Consider the following 15,915-nt stretch of genomic DNA (forward strand, 5'->3'; position numbering starts at 1 on the left):
TGAGATAGCTTTATCTATTTTCAGATCTTCCTGTAGTCTTTCAATGATGTTTACATTTTTTCTCCATCAAAGGAATGTATTTATCTTATAAAATATATTCCTAGGTGACTTAGAGTTCTTGTTACTATTTAAATAGAATTCTTTTTTATTTTTTTTAAATTTTTATTTATTTGGCCGCACCACACAGCTTTGTTGAAGGTGAGACATTTAAATAGTATTTATTTAGATTCTTGTGGATTTTTTTAATGCAGACAATCATGTCATTTGCAAACATCAATAATGTTTATTCTTCACTTCCAATCTTTTTTCTTCAAATTCTTTTGTTTCTTATTCTTGTGTTATATGTTTGCCAGGGCCCCTAGAACAGTTACAGAAACATTTTCTGCAAATACTAATTTTGATTCTTCCTTCCAAACCTTATATCTTTTGTATCTTCTCTTATAGCATTCCCTAGGACCTCCAGAGTACAATATTTAGAGAAGCAGCAATCCCTATCAAAATCCCCATGACATTTTTAATAGAACTAGAACAAATAACCCTAAAATTCACATGAACCACAAAAGAGCCTGAATTGCCAAAGCGATCTTGAGAAAAAAGAAAAAAGCTGGAGGTATAAACCTTCCACACTTCAGACCATACTATATAGCTACAGTAATCAAAACAGCATGGTACTGGCACAAAAACAGACTCATTGATCAATGGAACAGAATAGAGAGACCAGAAATAAACCCACACACCTATGGTCAATTAATGTATGACAAAGGATGCAAGAATATACAATGGAGAAAAGACAGTATCTTCAATAAGTGGTGCTGGGAAAACTAGACAACCAAGCAGTCACATGTAAAACAATGAGATTATAACATTCCCTCACAGCATATACAAAAATAAACTCAAAATGGTTTAAAGACCTCACTGCAAGATCAAAAACCATACAACTCCTAGAAGAGAACATAGGCTGAACATTCTTTGACATAAATCATAGTAATATTTTCTCAGACCAGTCTCCCAAGGCAAAAATAAATAAATAAAAGCAAAACAAACAAAACAGGGCTTCCCTGGTGGTGCAGTGGTTAACAATCTGCCTGCCAGTGCAGGGGACATGGGTTCGAGCCCTGGTCCCGGAAGATCCCACATGCCGTGGAGCAGCTAAGCCTGTGCGCCACAACTACTGAACCTGCGCTCTAGAGCCCGTGAGCCACAAGTACTGAGCCCATGTGCCACAACTACTGAAGCCCACGTGCCTAGAGCCTGTGCTCCACAACAGGAGAAGCCACCACAATGAGAAGCCCTCACACCACAACCAAGAGTAGCCCCCGCTTGCCGCAACTAGAGAAAGCCCACGCGCAGCAACGAAGATCCAACACAGCCAAAAATAAATAAATAAATTAACAAAACAAAACAAATGGGACCTAATTAAACTTAAAAGCTTTTGCACAGCAAAGGAAACCACCAACAAAACAAAAAGACAATCTATGGAATAGGAAAAAGTATTTGCAAATCATGTGACCAACATGGGTTAATATCCAAAATATACAAACAGCTCATACAACTCAGTAACAAAAAACCAAACAACTCAATCAAAGACGACTTGAACAGACTTTTTTCCAAAGAAGACATACAGATGGCTAACAGGCACATGAAAAGATGCTTAACATTGCTAATTATTAGAGAAATGCAAATCTAAACCACAATGAGATATCACCTCACTCCTCACATCAAAAAAGTCTACAAATAACAAAAGTTGGAGAGGATGTGGAGAAAAAGGAACCACTGTACACTGTTAGTGGGAATGTAAATTGGTGCAGCCACTATGGAAAACAGTATGGAGGTTCCTCAAAAAACTAAAAATAGAACTACCATACAATCCAGCAATTCCACTCCCAGGTATATATCCAGAAAAAAACAAATACTAATTTGAAAAGATACATGCACCCCAATGTTCACAGCAGCACTATCTACAATAGCCAAGACATGGAAGCAACTCAAGTGTCTGTCAACAGACAACAGGATTAAGAAGATGTGGTATATGTTTATATATATACATACATATATATGTATATATACACACACACATACATATGCAATGGAATATTACTCAGTCATAAAAAATAATGAACTACTGCCATCTTCAGCAACGTGGATGGACCCAGAGATTACACATAGTGAAATAAGGCAGACAGAGAAAGACAAATACTGTATGATATCACTTATATGTACAATCTAAAAAATATTACAAATAAATGTATATGTAAAACAGACAGATATAGAAAACAAACTTGTGGTTATCAAAGGGGAGAAGGGAGGAAGGACAAATTAGGAGTATGAGATTACCAGATACAAAGTACTATGTATAAAATACATAAGCAACAAGGATATAATGTACAGCATAGGGAATTACAGTCATTATCTTGAAATAACCTATAATGGAATATAATCTGCAAAAATACTGAATCACTATGCTGTGTACCTGAAACTAACATAATATTGTGAATCAACTATACTTCAGTTAAAAAAAAAAAAGAAACAGCAAAAGCAGGCACCTCTGTCTTGCTATTGATTCTAAAGAGAATGCTTCTACTATTTCACTATTAAGAACACTGGAGCATTTTAGCAAATACTCCTTATCAGGTTAAGAATGTTCTCTTCTATTCCTAGCTCGTTTGATCTTGAATGCATGTTTCATTTTATTCACTGCTTTTTCTGCATTTATTCAGAAGGTTATGTAATTTTCCTTTTTAGTCTATTACTATGGTAAATTATCTTAATTAATTATAAAATTAGCATCCTAGTATTGCTAGAATAAACTCTATTTGGTCATAATACTTTTTTGCTTACACATTACTGGGTATGGTTTACTGTATTTTGCTCAAGATTTTGACATCTACATTCATAAGGGACTCTGGCCTAAAAATTCCCTTTATTTTCTCTTTCTACTTTCTTTATCATTACTTTTTTCTTTTTCTAATTTTTTGAATGTAATGCTTAGCTCATTAATTTTCAATCTGTTTTATAATATATTCATTTAAGATTATAAATCATAGACGGACTTAGATGCAGTTTTAACATGTGTACCTTCATTATCATTCAGGTTTAAATATTTCATAATTTCCATTATAATTTCTACATTTACCAATGAATTATTTACAAGTATGTGTGTGAGGTGGCATGTGGCTACTGTTTTGTTAAAGGATTTCTAATTTATTCCATTGCTGTCAAAGAATGTTATGTATGTGACACTGGGTTTGGAGCATTCTCTTTTTCCATACAATTGTAATTTTTTTTCTTAAAGTCTATTATTTATTAATTTATTTATTTACGACCAACACTTCATTATTAGATTCCCAGGGATTTTTATTTAGAAGCTGCAGAACTTGCAAGGCTATACAATTCCTGGAATGAAATTTAGGTTTACTTTCTGAAATCAATCCAGGCAAGACTTGAAGTCTATTATTTCTGATATTAATACTATTTCCTAGCTTTCTTCTGGCTAATATTTTCCTGGAATACCTTTTTTCATCACTTAAAAAATTTTTAATTTATAGTCATAAAGTATTATAAACATTCAGAAAATATAGCACTAATGACATCTATGTACCAATCACAGAGATTAAACAGATGTTTACATCTTGCCCAAGAAAGGACATTTTCAGGGTCAAATTCACAGAGAAGAGATGATGCTTCCATTCGTCTATCGATGGGCATTTAGGTTGCTTCCATGACGTGGCTATTGTAAATACTGCTGCAGTGAACATCAGGGTGCATGTGTCTTTTTGAATTATGGTTTTCTCTGGGTATATGCCTAGTTGTGGGATTGCTGGATCATATGGTAATTCTATTTTTAGTTTTTTAAGGAACCTCCATACTGTTCTCCATAGTGGCTGTATCAATTTACATTCCCACCAACAGTGAAAGAGGGTTCCCTTTTCTCCACACCCTCTCCAGCATTTGTTGTTTGTAGATTTTCTGATGATGCCCATTCTAACTGGTGTGAGGTGACACCTCATTGTAGTTTTGATTTGCATTTCTCTAATAATTAGTGATGTTGAGCAGCTTTTCATGTGCTTCTTGGCCATCTGTATGTCTTCTTTGGAGAAATGTCTATTTAGGTCTTCTGCCCATTTTGGGATTGGATTGTTTGTTTCTTTAATATTGAGCTGAATGAGCTGTTTATATATTTTGGAGATTAATCCTTGATTAATTTGAGTCCTTAAGTCCGTTGATTCATTTGCAAATATTTTCTCTCATTCTGAGGGTTGTCTTTTCATCTTGTTTATGGTTTCCTTTGCTGTGCAAAACCTTTTAAGTTTCATTAGGTCCCATTTGTTTATTTTTGTTTTTATTTCCATTACTCTAGGAGGTGGATCAAAAAAGATCTTGCTGTGATTTATGTCAAAGAGTGTTCTTCCTATGCTTTCCTCTAAGAGTTTTATAGTGTCTGGTCTTAATTTAGGTCTCAAATCCATTTTGAGTTTATTTTTGTGTATGGTGTTAGGGAGTGTTCTAATTTCATTCTTTTACATGTAGCTGTCCAGTTTTCCCAGCACCACTTATTGAAGAGACTGTCTTTTCTCCATTGTATATCTTTGCCTCCTTTGTCATAGATTAGTTGACCATAGGTGCATGGGTTTATCTCTGGGCTTTCTATCTTGTTCCATTGATCTATGTTTCTGTTTTTGTGCCAGTACCATATTGTCTTGATTACTGTAGCTTTGTAGTATAGTCTGAAGTCAGGGAGTCTGATTCTTCCAGCTCCGTTTTTTTCCCTCAAGACTGCTTTGGCTATTCGGGGTCTTTTGTGTCTCCATACAAATTTTAAGATGATTTGTTCTAGTTCCGAAAAAAATGCCATTGGTAATTTGATAGGGATTGCATTGAATCTGTAGATTGCTTTGGGTAGTAGAGTCATTTTCACAATACTGATTCTTCCAATCCAAGAACATGGTATATCTCTCCATCTGTTGGTATCATCTTTAATTTCTTTCATCAGTGTCTTATAATTTTCTGCATACAGGTCTTTTGTCTCCCTAGGTAGGTTTATTCCTAGGTATTTTATTCTTTTTGTTACAGTGGTAAATGGGAGTGTTTCCTTAATTTCTCTGCCAGATTTTTCATCATTAGTGTATAGGAATGCAAGAGATTTCTGTGCATTAATTTTGTATCCTGCAACTTTACCAAATTCATTGATTAGCTCTAGTAGTTTTCTGGTGGCATTTTTAGGATTCTCTATGTATAGTATCACGTCACCTGCAAACAGTGACAGTTTTACTTCTTCTTTTCCAATTTGGATTCCTTTTATTTCTTTTTCTTCTCTGATTGCCGTGGCTAGGACTTCCAAAACTATGTTGAATAAGAGTGGTGCGAGTGGACATCCTTGTCTTGTTCCTGATCTTAGAGGAAATGCTTTCAGTTTTTTACCACTGAGAATGTTTGCTGTAGGTTTGTCATATATGGCCTTTATTATGTTGAGGTAAGTTCCCTCTATGCCCACTTTCTGGAGAGTTTTTATCATAAATGGGTGCTGAATTTTGTCAAAAGCTTTTTCTGCATCTATTGAGGTGATCATATGGTTTTTATTCTTCAATTTGTTAATATGGTGTATCACATTGATTGATTTGCGTATATTGAAGAATCCTTGCATCCCTGGGATAAATCCCACTTGATCGTGGTGTATGACCCTTTTAATGTGTTGTTAGATTCTGTTTGCTCGTATTTTTTTGAGGATTTTTGCCTCTATATTCATCAGTGATACTGGTCTGTAATTTTATTTTTTTGTAGTATCTTTGTCTGGTTTTGGTATCAGGGTGATGGTGGCCTCATAGAATGAGTTTGGGAGTATTCCTTCCTCTGCAATTTTTGGGAAGAGTTTGAGAAGGATGGGTGTTAGCTCTTCTCTAAATGTTTGATAGAATTCACCTGTGAAGCCATCTGGTCCTGGACTTTGTTGGAAGACTTTTAATCACAGTTTCAATTTCATTACTTGTAATTGGTCTGTTCATACTTCCTATTTCTTCCTGGTTCAGTCTTGGAAGGTTATACCTTTCGAAGAATTTGTCCATTTCTTCCAGGTTGTCCATTTTATTGGCATAGAGTTACTTGTAGTAGTCTCTTAGGATGCTGTGTATTTCTACGTTTCTGCGGTGTCTGTTATAACTTCTCCTCTTTCATTTCTAATTTTATTGATTTGAGTCTTCTCCCTCTTTTTCTTGATGAGTCTGGCTAATGGTTTATCAATTTTCTTTACCTTCTCAAAGAACCAGCTTTTAGGGCTTCCCTGGTGGCTCAGTGGTTGAGAATCTGCCTGCCAATGCAGGGGACACGGGTTCGAGCCCTGGTCTGGGAAGATCCCACATGCCGCGGAGCAACTGGGCCCGTGAGTCACAACTACTGAGCCTGCGCATCTGGAGCCTGTGCTCCGCAGCAAGAGAGGCCGCGATAGTGAGAGGCCCGCACATCACGATGAAGAGTGGCCCCCGCTCGCTGCAACTAGAGAAAGCCCTCGCACAGAAACGAAGACCCAACACAGCCAAAAACAAATAAAAAAAAAAAAAAAAAAAAAAGAACCAGCTTTTAGTTTTATTGATCTTTGCTATTCTTTTCTTTGTTTCTATTTCATTTATTTCTGCTCCGATCTTATGCTTTCTTTCCTTCTGCTATCTTTGGGTTTTGTTTGTCCTTCTTTCTCCAGTTCTTTTTGGTGTAAGGTTAGATTGATTATTTGAGATTTTTCTTGTTTCTTGAGGTAGGCTTGTATAGCTATAAACTTCCCTTTTAGAACTGCTTTTGCTGCATCCCATAGATTTTATATTGTCGTGTTTTCATTGTCATTTGTCTCTAGGTATTTTTTGATTTCCTCTTTGATTTCTTCAGTGATCTCTTGGTTATTTAGTAACGTATTGTTTAGCCTCCAGGTGTTTGTGCTTTTTACGTTTCTTTCCCTGTAATTCATTTCTAATCTCATAGTGTTGTGGTCAGAAAAGATGCTTGATATGATTTCAACTTTCTTAAATTTACTGAGGCTTGATTTGTGACCCAAGATGTGATCTATCCTGGAGAATGTTCCGTGCACACTTGAGAAGAAAGTGTAATCTGCTGTTTTTGGATGGATTGTCCTATAAATATCAATTAAATCTATCTGGTCTATTGTGTCATTTAAAGCTTGTGTTTCCTTATTAATTTTCTGTTTGGATGATCTGTCCATTGGTGTAAGTGAGGTGTTAAAGTCCCCCACTATTATTGTGTTACTGTCGATTTCTTCTTTTAGAGTTGTTAGCGTTGCCTTATGTATTGAGGTGCTCCTATGTTGGGTGCATATATATTTATAATTGTTATATCTTCTTCTTGGATTGATCCATTTATCATTACATAGTGTCCTTCCTTGTCTCTTGCAACATTCTTTATTTTAAAGTCTATTTTATTTGATATGAGTATTGCCACTCCAGCTTTCTTTTGATTTCCATTTGCATGGAATATCTTTTTCCATCCCCTCACTTTCAGTCTGTATGTGTCCCTAGGTCTGAAGTGGGTCTCTTGTAGACAGCATATATATGGGTCTTGTTTTTGTATCCATTCAGCAAGCCTGTGTCTTTTGGTTGGAGCATTTAATCCATTCACGTTTAAGGTAATTATCGATATGTATGTTCCTATGACCATTTTCTTAATTGTTTTGGGTTTGTTTTTGTAGGTCCTTTTCTTCTCTTGTGTTTCCCACTTAGAGAAGTTCCTTTAGCATTTGTTGTAGAGCTGGTTTGGTGGTGCTGAATTCTTTTAGCTTTTGCTTGTCTGTAAAGCTTTTGATTTCTCCATCGAATGTGAATGAGATCCTTGCTGGGTAGAGTATTCTTGGTTGTAGGTTCTTCCCTTTCATCACTTTAAGTATATCATGCCACTCCCTTCTGGCTTGTAGAGTTTCTGCTGAGAAATCAGCTGTTAACCTTACGGGAGTTCCCTTGTATATTATTTGTCGTTTTTCCCTTGCTGCTTTCAATAATTTTTCTTTGTCTTTAATTTTTGCGAATTTGATTACTATGTGTCTCGGCGTGTTTCTCCCTGGCTTTATCCTGTATGGGACTCGCTGTGCTTCCTGGACTTTGGTGGCTATTTCCTTTCCCATGTTAGGGAAGTTTTCGACTATCTCTTCAAATATTTTCTCTGGTCCTCTCTCTCTCTTCTCCTTCTGGGACCCCTATAATGTGCATGTTGTTGCGTTTAATGTTGTCCCCGAGGTCTCTTAGGGTATCTTCATTTCTTTTCATTCTTTTTTCTTTATTCTGTTCCGCAGCAGTGAATTCCACCATTCTGTCTTCTAGGTCACTTATCTGTTCTTCTGCCTCAGATATTCTGCTGTTGATTCCTTCTAGTGTATTTTTCATTTCAGTTATTGTATTGTTCATCTCTGTTTGTTTGTTCTTTAATTCTTCTAGGTCTTTGTTAAACATTTCTTGCATCTTCTTGATCTTTGCCTCCATTCTTTTTCTGCAGTCCTGGACCATCTTCACTATCATTATTCTCCATTCTTTTTCTGGAAGGTTGCCTATCTCCACTTCATTTAGTTGTTTTTCTGGGGTTTTATCTTGTTCCTTCATCTGGTAAATAGCCCTCTGCCTTTTCATCTTGTCTATGTTTCTGTGAATGTGGTTTTTGTTCTACAGGCTGCAGGATTGTAGTTCTTCTTGTTTCTGCTGTCTGCCCTCTGGTGGATTAGGCTATCTAAGAGGCTTGTGTTCGTTTCCTGATGGGAGGGATGGTGGTGGGTAGAGCTGACTGTTACTCTGGTGGGCAGAGCTCAGTAAAAACTTTAATCCTCTTGACTGTTGATGGGTGGGGCTGGGTTCCCTCCCTGTTGGTTGTTTGGCCTGAGGCAACCCAACACTGGAGCCTACCTGGGCTCTTTGGTGGGGCTAATGACAGACTCTGGGAGGGCTCAAGCCAAGGAGTACTTCCCAGAACTTCTGCTGCCAGTGTCCTGTCCCCACGGTGAGCCACAGCCACCCCCCGCCTCTGCAGGAGACCCTCCAACACTAGCAGGTAGGTCTGGTTCAGTCTCCCCTGGGGTTACTGCTCCTTTCCCTGGGTCCTGATGCTCACACTACTTTGTGTGTGCCCTCCAAGAGCGGAGTCTCTGTTTCCCCCAGTCCTGTCGAAGTCCTGCAATCAAATCCCAGTAGGCTTCAAAGGCTGATTCTCTAGGAATTCCTCCTCCCGTTGCCAGACCCCCAGGTTGGGAAGCGTGACGTGGGGCTCAGGACCTTCACTCCAGTGGGTGGACTTCTGTGGTATAAGTGTTCTCCAGTCTGTGAGTCACCCAGCCAGCAGTTATGGAATTTGATTTTACTGTGATTGCCCCCCTCCTAGCGTCTCATTGTGGCTTCTCCTTTGTCTTTAGATGTGGGGTATCTTTTTTGGTGAGTTCCAGCATCTTCCTGTCAATGACTGTCCAGCAGCTAGTTGTGATTCTGGTGTTCTCACAAGAGGGAGTGAGAGCACGTCCTTCTACTCTGCCATCTTGGTTCCTCTCACCGGGAATTATTAATTACAACAGTAACCACCATTCATTAAGAACCTAAGTCCCTTATTATAAATGCAAAAAACAAAAAATAAAAGAACCTAAGTCCCAAACATTGTGTTTGGATACTTTTTTTTTTTTTTGGCCATGCCAGGTCAGTTGCTGCATGCGGGATCTTCTAGTTGAGGCATGCGGGCTCTTAGTTGCAGCATGCATGTGGGATCTAGTTCCCAGACCAGGGATCAAACCCAGGCCCCCTGCATTGGGAGCGTGGAGTCTTACCCACTGGACCACCAGGAAGTCCCATGCTTTTTAATGTATCAGTTAATTTGATATTCATAATTATATGAGTAAATGACATGAGGCCACTCCAGAGCTAAAGGAAATAGGACTCAGAACTGAATAGATGAGTTGCCTGAAGTCACAAAGCTAGTAAGTGGTAGAATCCAGATTTGAATTCCATTTCATTTTTGGTCTGTTCTTGTCTCTACCACACACTGCCTCTTTAATGCTACTACTTCTCCATTTTTCAGATTTTACCTGGAAATGTCGATGTTTTGCTTTTGGTGAGTCTCAGGACAAAAAATCAGACCCCAGGACTCAACCAATATTCTACTTTTCCATCAAGGCAAGGGCACCATCTAGTGGCCACACTTTGCCACCAATACAGTCAAAGAATGTAGAGGGGAAGGAAATGGTTTTCCTCCACTGGTTTTACATGTCCTTGCATCAGGTTGGAGTATCTGCACTGACTCTTCTAGGCAAGAAGAACAGGAGCCCAGGGACTTCCCTGGTGATCCAGTGGTTAAGACTCCGCACTTCCACTGCAGGTGGCACGGGTTTGATCCCTGGTCGGGGAACTAAGATCTCTCATGCCTCATGATATGACCAAAAAAAAACAAAAAAAAAAACAGAAGAAGAGGAGCCAGGTAACATTAAGGACTGTACATGGTTTTGGAATGAGACAGACCCAAGTTCAATCCCAGATTCACCATTTACTAACTGTGTGACTTTGGTAAGTTACTAAATGTAACATGAGTCTCAGTCTCCTCATTCGTCAAATGAAATAACACCGTTAGCCTGAGAGGATTATCATGGGAATGTCAATGAAAATCAGCTAGCACAGTAACTGATCCAAAGAGCTTCCTCGATAACTGCTGGTTCCTCTTCCTAATCTTCTTTCATGTAGCCTAAAACCACATGGGTATTTTGCTTCTTTTTTTTTTTTTTAAAGAAAACACATCCATACCACTGGCTCATGCTGTGTTTAACATAACTTCCATACTTCTTTTGTATGCAAACTATAGTAGAGGCAAATTCCCCAAAATGTATTCCTTATTTTTATAAACACATGAAATTAACAATAAGCATTTTTTGAGTACCTACTTACAATGTACCAGGCACTTATGACAGTGGATGGGAACTCACTATTGACTGGGGAAAAAAGACTACTTAACATGTAATACCATGTAAAAGTACTGTCATGGATATAACTGACAAATGGAAGAGAACCAAATCTGTTAGAAGGATGTGGATCAGGAACGCTTCATGAAGAAACACCATTTGAAAAGTCTCTTAAAAGATGAGCTCACCAGATAAGGGCACAAAACATTCCTGACATAAGAAAAATATGTCAGAAGCAATGAGGAAACATGAAGAAGTACAGTGTGGTTGGAACATAGGATGGGATGGATGAAGAGGTGGGGAGAGATCTGTGGTACAGGTCAATGACAGCTCGTTGAGCTCATCTGGAATCTAGATGATAGGTGCATTATCTATCACCACCACTGTCATCATCATCATCATCATCATCATCATCATCCATAGCAGTTATCATATATTGGATATACACTATGTGCCAAACTCTGTACATGCATAATTGCTAAACCTCACAACCCTGCAAGTTATATGTTATTTTCACAGAGGTTAAGAAATTTGCCCAAAGGCACAGAGTCAGTAAGGAGTGTAAGCTGAGTGAGATTCAGCTCCAGGTCTCTCTGATTCTACTACACTAGTGGTCCCAATCTTGGCTGTACAACACAATCACGTGGACAATCTGTTTAAAAATAAAGGTTTCAGACCCAGTTCTAAAACAGTATATCTCTAGAGAGTGGGACTTGAGAACCTATATTGCAAACAGACTCTCCAGATGTTTCCTAAATAGGAAGCCAAATGGCAGTTCTGCTTCTTGAAAATACCACAGAGCCTCTTAAAACACACACACACACACACACACACACGAACACTACTAATTTACAGCTTCCATCTATGTGTCAAGTGCCTAATCCTCACAAAATTCTGCAACGGTATTATAATCCCCAATTTAAAGGAGAGAAAAGTCAACCTCGGGGGCTTACAGATAGCTTCCCTCTTCCAGTCAACAAAGCAAGGAGCAAAAACAAGATTCAAACACAGGTATGTCTAGTTCTTCTTTGTCATGCTGTGTGGTAGAATTCTAAAATACCCACCCCCCAAATGACCCTTGCCCCTGTATTCTCTCCTCCCCTTTGAGTGTGAGTGGAAACTATGAATATGATGAGCTGTTACTGCAGTGATTATGTACAGGATGAGTAATCACTGAAGTGATACATGGCAAAAAGATTATCTGGTGGGTGTAACCTATTCTAATCATGTGAGGTCTTTTAAAAGCACAGTGTTTTCTGCAGCTGGTAGCAGAAATGAAAAGTCAGAGAGGTTTAAAGCACTAGAAGGATTCTATGCACCATGCTGACTTGAAGATGGAGGGGCCACATGACAAGGAGTACGTGCAGCCTCTAGAAGTTGAGAGCAGATCTCAAGCTGACAGCCAGCAAGAAAATGAGGACCTCAGTCCTGTAACCACAAGGAAGTGAATCCTGCCAACAACCTGAATAAGCCTAGACGCAGACTCTAGCCTTGGAGTCTTCCTCAGAGCCTCCAGATAAGAGCCCAGCCTGGCCAATATCTTGATTTCAACAAGGAGAGAACCTTTCTGAGATGTCCGATCCACAGAACTGTAGATAATAAGTGGTGGGAGTTTTTTAATTGTGGTAAAGTACACATAACATAAAATTTACCATTTTTAAGTGTTCAGCTTAGTACCATTAAATACATTCACATTGTTGTGCAGCCATCCTAACCATCCATCTCCAGAATTTTTTCATCTTCTCAAACTGAAATTCTGTACCCATTAAGCAAGAAATCCCTAATCCTACTTGCCTCAGCCCCTGAAAACCACCATTCTACTTTCTGTTTCCATGAATTTGACAACTCTAGGTACCTCATATATGTAGAATCAAACAATATTTGTCTTTTTGTGACTGGCTTATTTCACACAGCATAATGTCCTTAAAGTTCATCCATGTTATAGCATGTGTCAGAATTTCCTTCCTCCTTTTTAAGACTAAACAGTATTCCACTGTATGTATATACCACATTTTGTTTATCCATTTATCCATCATATGGACACTGGGCTGCTTCCACCTCTAGGCTGTTGTGAGTAACGCTTCTATGAAAAGCACATGTGTATACAAATATCTGTTCAAGGCTGTGCTTTCAATTCTTTAGGAGATATATATATATATGAGTATTGTTTTAAGTCAATTCATTATCTTGAACATTGAGCAAGTAAAAGGAAATAATCGAGCATTTATTTATCCTGTCTATTTGAACTGTACCATTGGGTAATTAAATAATAGATGAAGAGAAATGTTTCCTTATATAATTATTTCTGGTAAAAATTAAAACAAAATGATAAAATATCATAATTTTGCAGCCCCCAAATGGATCTAGCTACTGAGCATCAATAGTTGGTAATATCTGGGAGCTCCCTGGTGGCCTAGCGGTTAGGACTCGGCGCTTTCACTGCCATGGCCCAGGTTCAATCCCTGGTTGGGGAACTGAGATCCTGCAAGCTGTGTGACGCGGCCGGAAAAAAAAAAAAAAAAAAAGTTGCTAATATCAATAAAGAGCAAAAACCAGACATCATGTGTCTCCTGATAAAAGAACACAACACTGCCTATAGTCTTGCCAAAGGGATCAAACCTAAGTCTGATCCAGTCTCTGGATCCACCTGCCAATTTGCAAGAAAAGCAGAGACAGAGGAACACGCTGAATTGCACCAGTATGCAATCAATAAAATCTACATAATGGAAAACTCCTACAGGTCAAAGGGTCTGGATTCTTCAATACATAAATTACAAACAAAAGATATCAAGTTTTTTTAAATGGGCAATATAAAATATAGAATTTAGGAAAGCAAATCCAAGAAGTGATTCCTATAAAAGAACAATGGTTACTTTAAGAGACAGGGAGTTGGCTGTAATTTGAATGGGGCACATAGAGAGACTTCCGAGGTAACTGGCCAAATTCTATTTCTTAACCTAGATGGTAGTCACAAGGGTTAATAATTAGTTAAGCTATATTTAAAAGAAAAAAATAGCACAGTAAATGTAACAATGAGACAGCAGCCCAAATCCAGATTGAATTTGACTGAAGAGCTGTCTCACTGCAGCTCTGCCAAAGTCTCACCATTGAGTCTATCTCAAGCCAAGAAAGCAGTTCATACCAGACTGAGTGGTGACTGAGATCAATGGCAAGTGGGTAGAAAAGCAATTAAACCAAGAAGGCAAAAGCAAAACCAAAGGAAAGGAAAAAAAAACCGTAAACAGTATAATAAGCTGAATTTTCAAAAATCTTTATGCTATCACATATACACCATCTGTTCAAAACAAGCCTGTCTCATTTCCATCCTGTAAATTCACCATACTTACTCCTATCTCAGTGCCAAAATTTTTCCATTAGAATTTGGGTTTTTTCTCAGAGTTATTTCCCATTTTTACCAATTAACTACTGCTAATAAAGGCAATCGTATGTTTACCAAATATTTACATTTACATCTTCAAAAGTAAGGGTGCAGAAAAAAGATGGCAGAAAGAAAGCAACAGGAGCCTGAAAGAAGAAAAGGCCACTAGAAGCTGATTTACCAAGTTATGATAGAAGTAGGCCCTTCTTTAGATACAATGGAGTACTAGAAACTATATCCCCAAGGCTGCATTCTTTCTTGTCTTTAGCTATTTGGACAACGGTGGAAACTGAACAAGCAATTGAAAGCAGCTTGAAGCTATAGGCCTGCACTGTCCAATAAGGTAGCCCCTAGCTACATGTGCCTACAGGCCACCTGAAGTACAGCTAATCTGAACAAAGATGTGCCATAAGTGCAAAAGACATAGTGGATTCCAAAGACTTAGTATGAAAAAAAGAATGTAAAATATCTCATTAGTAATTTTTGTATTGATTACCTGTTTAAATAATATTCTGGATATACTGGCATAAACAAAATATATTATTAAAATTAATTTCACCTGCTTTTTACTTTTTAAATGTGATTACTACAAAAATTTTGAATTATGTATATGTGGCTCACATTATATTTCTATTGGACATCACTGCTATAAAAACCATTATTAAATAGTGTTGAACAGGAAGAACTAAGCAGCTCAAAGTGGGGATTTTTCAGAGTTTTTTTCTACTGTTTGCGCTATTGCCAACACTACAACTCATTTAATTTCCAGCCCCTGTCCCTGGATATAAAATAGAGGTTAAAAAAATCAGTAGGTGCATTAAGTCATGGATACAACATTAAATCATGGGCCAAAGGAACTAAGTTCTAGTCCTTGTTCTGGAGTTACCCTGGAGAAGTCTTTTTTTTTCTCTGAGCCTTAGTTGCCTGCCCTAACAATTAGGTAAAGGAGCGAACCTAAATTTAGACTCCCATTAATCTGTCAAAATATTTTTTTTCTTTCTGTCAGAATTGGTTTTCATAAAAATGAATAAATACTCACTCTGAGTCTAACACATCCTCTGCGAGAGCCTCTCATCATTTTGTCCTTGGACTAAAAGAAAAACAAAAACATTCAATGAATAAAAGATAAACAGACTGTTTTTAAAATCATCTAGGGATAAAGAGACAACATTTATAGTAATATTCCTCCCTTCTCCCCATCCCCAGCCCACCATCACTTAAAGATAGGAATTAGGAGGTTTAAAATGTTTTGTAGTCTATACAAGTAAAACTAATCCCAGAATTTTATGTGTACCTTAAATGTAGCATATATTACACGATATTTTCATTCCTCCTTCATACCCCTTAACTCTCAACTAAAATATGTTTCTCATATTTTAGTAAGTTTGAGAGTCACCTGGAAGGCAACAAATTACCTGGGGATTTAAGAATCACTCCCAGATGATTCTGACTCAAGCAAACACAAGACCACGTTTTGAGAAACATTGCTTTAACTTTATCTCCTTGCAGCTCCCCAAATGGGTCACATTTTTTGCCTCTGAGATTTCTCATCCAATGTTCCTCAGCTTGGAATATCCTTGACCCTGATTTTCTGCCTTGCCAACTGTCATTCATAAAGTGTCCTACC

At 37.8% G+C, this 15,915-nt stretch overlaps 1 protein-coding gene and 1 pseudogene across 5 annotated transcripts in view; both read right to left on the reverse strand.

The window, feature by feature from the left end:
• OSBPL9 (oxysterol binding protein like 9) overlaps positions 1-15,915 on the reverse strand; it is a 180,304-nt gene that overhangs the window by 139,962 nt on the left and 24,427 nt on the right. For all 4 annotated transcript variants that reach the window (XM_082429391.1, XM_082429390.1, XM_082429389.1 and 1 more), the window contains exon 2: positions 15,328-15,378. In XM_082429391.1, coding sequence (XP_082285517.1) covers positions 15,328-15,378 — 51 coding nt within the window. The remainder of the gene's footprint in view (positions 1-15,327; positions 15,379-15,915) is intronic.
• Positions 4,256-15,915, reverse strand: part of LOC309645229 (SCAN domain-containing protein 3 pseudogene) — a 203,951-nt pseudogene continuing 192,291 nt past the window's right edge. The window contains exon 2 of the transcript XR_014268803.1: positions 4,256-4,283. The product of XR_014268803.1 is annotated as an SCAN domain-containing protein 3 pseudogene (transcript). The remainder of the gene's footprint in view (positions 4,284-15,915) is intronic.

Source organism: Balaenoptera physalus, assembly GCF_965194825.1.
Source record: "Balaenoptera physalus genome assembly, chromosome: 1".
Taxonomy (NCBI): domain Eukaryota; kingdom Metazoa; phylum Chordata; class Mammalia; order Artiodactyla; family Balaenopteridae; genus Balaenoptera; species Balaenoptera physalus.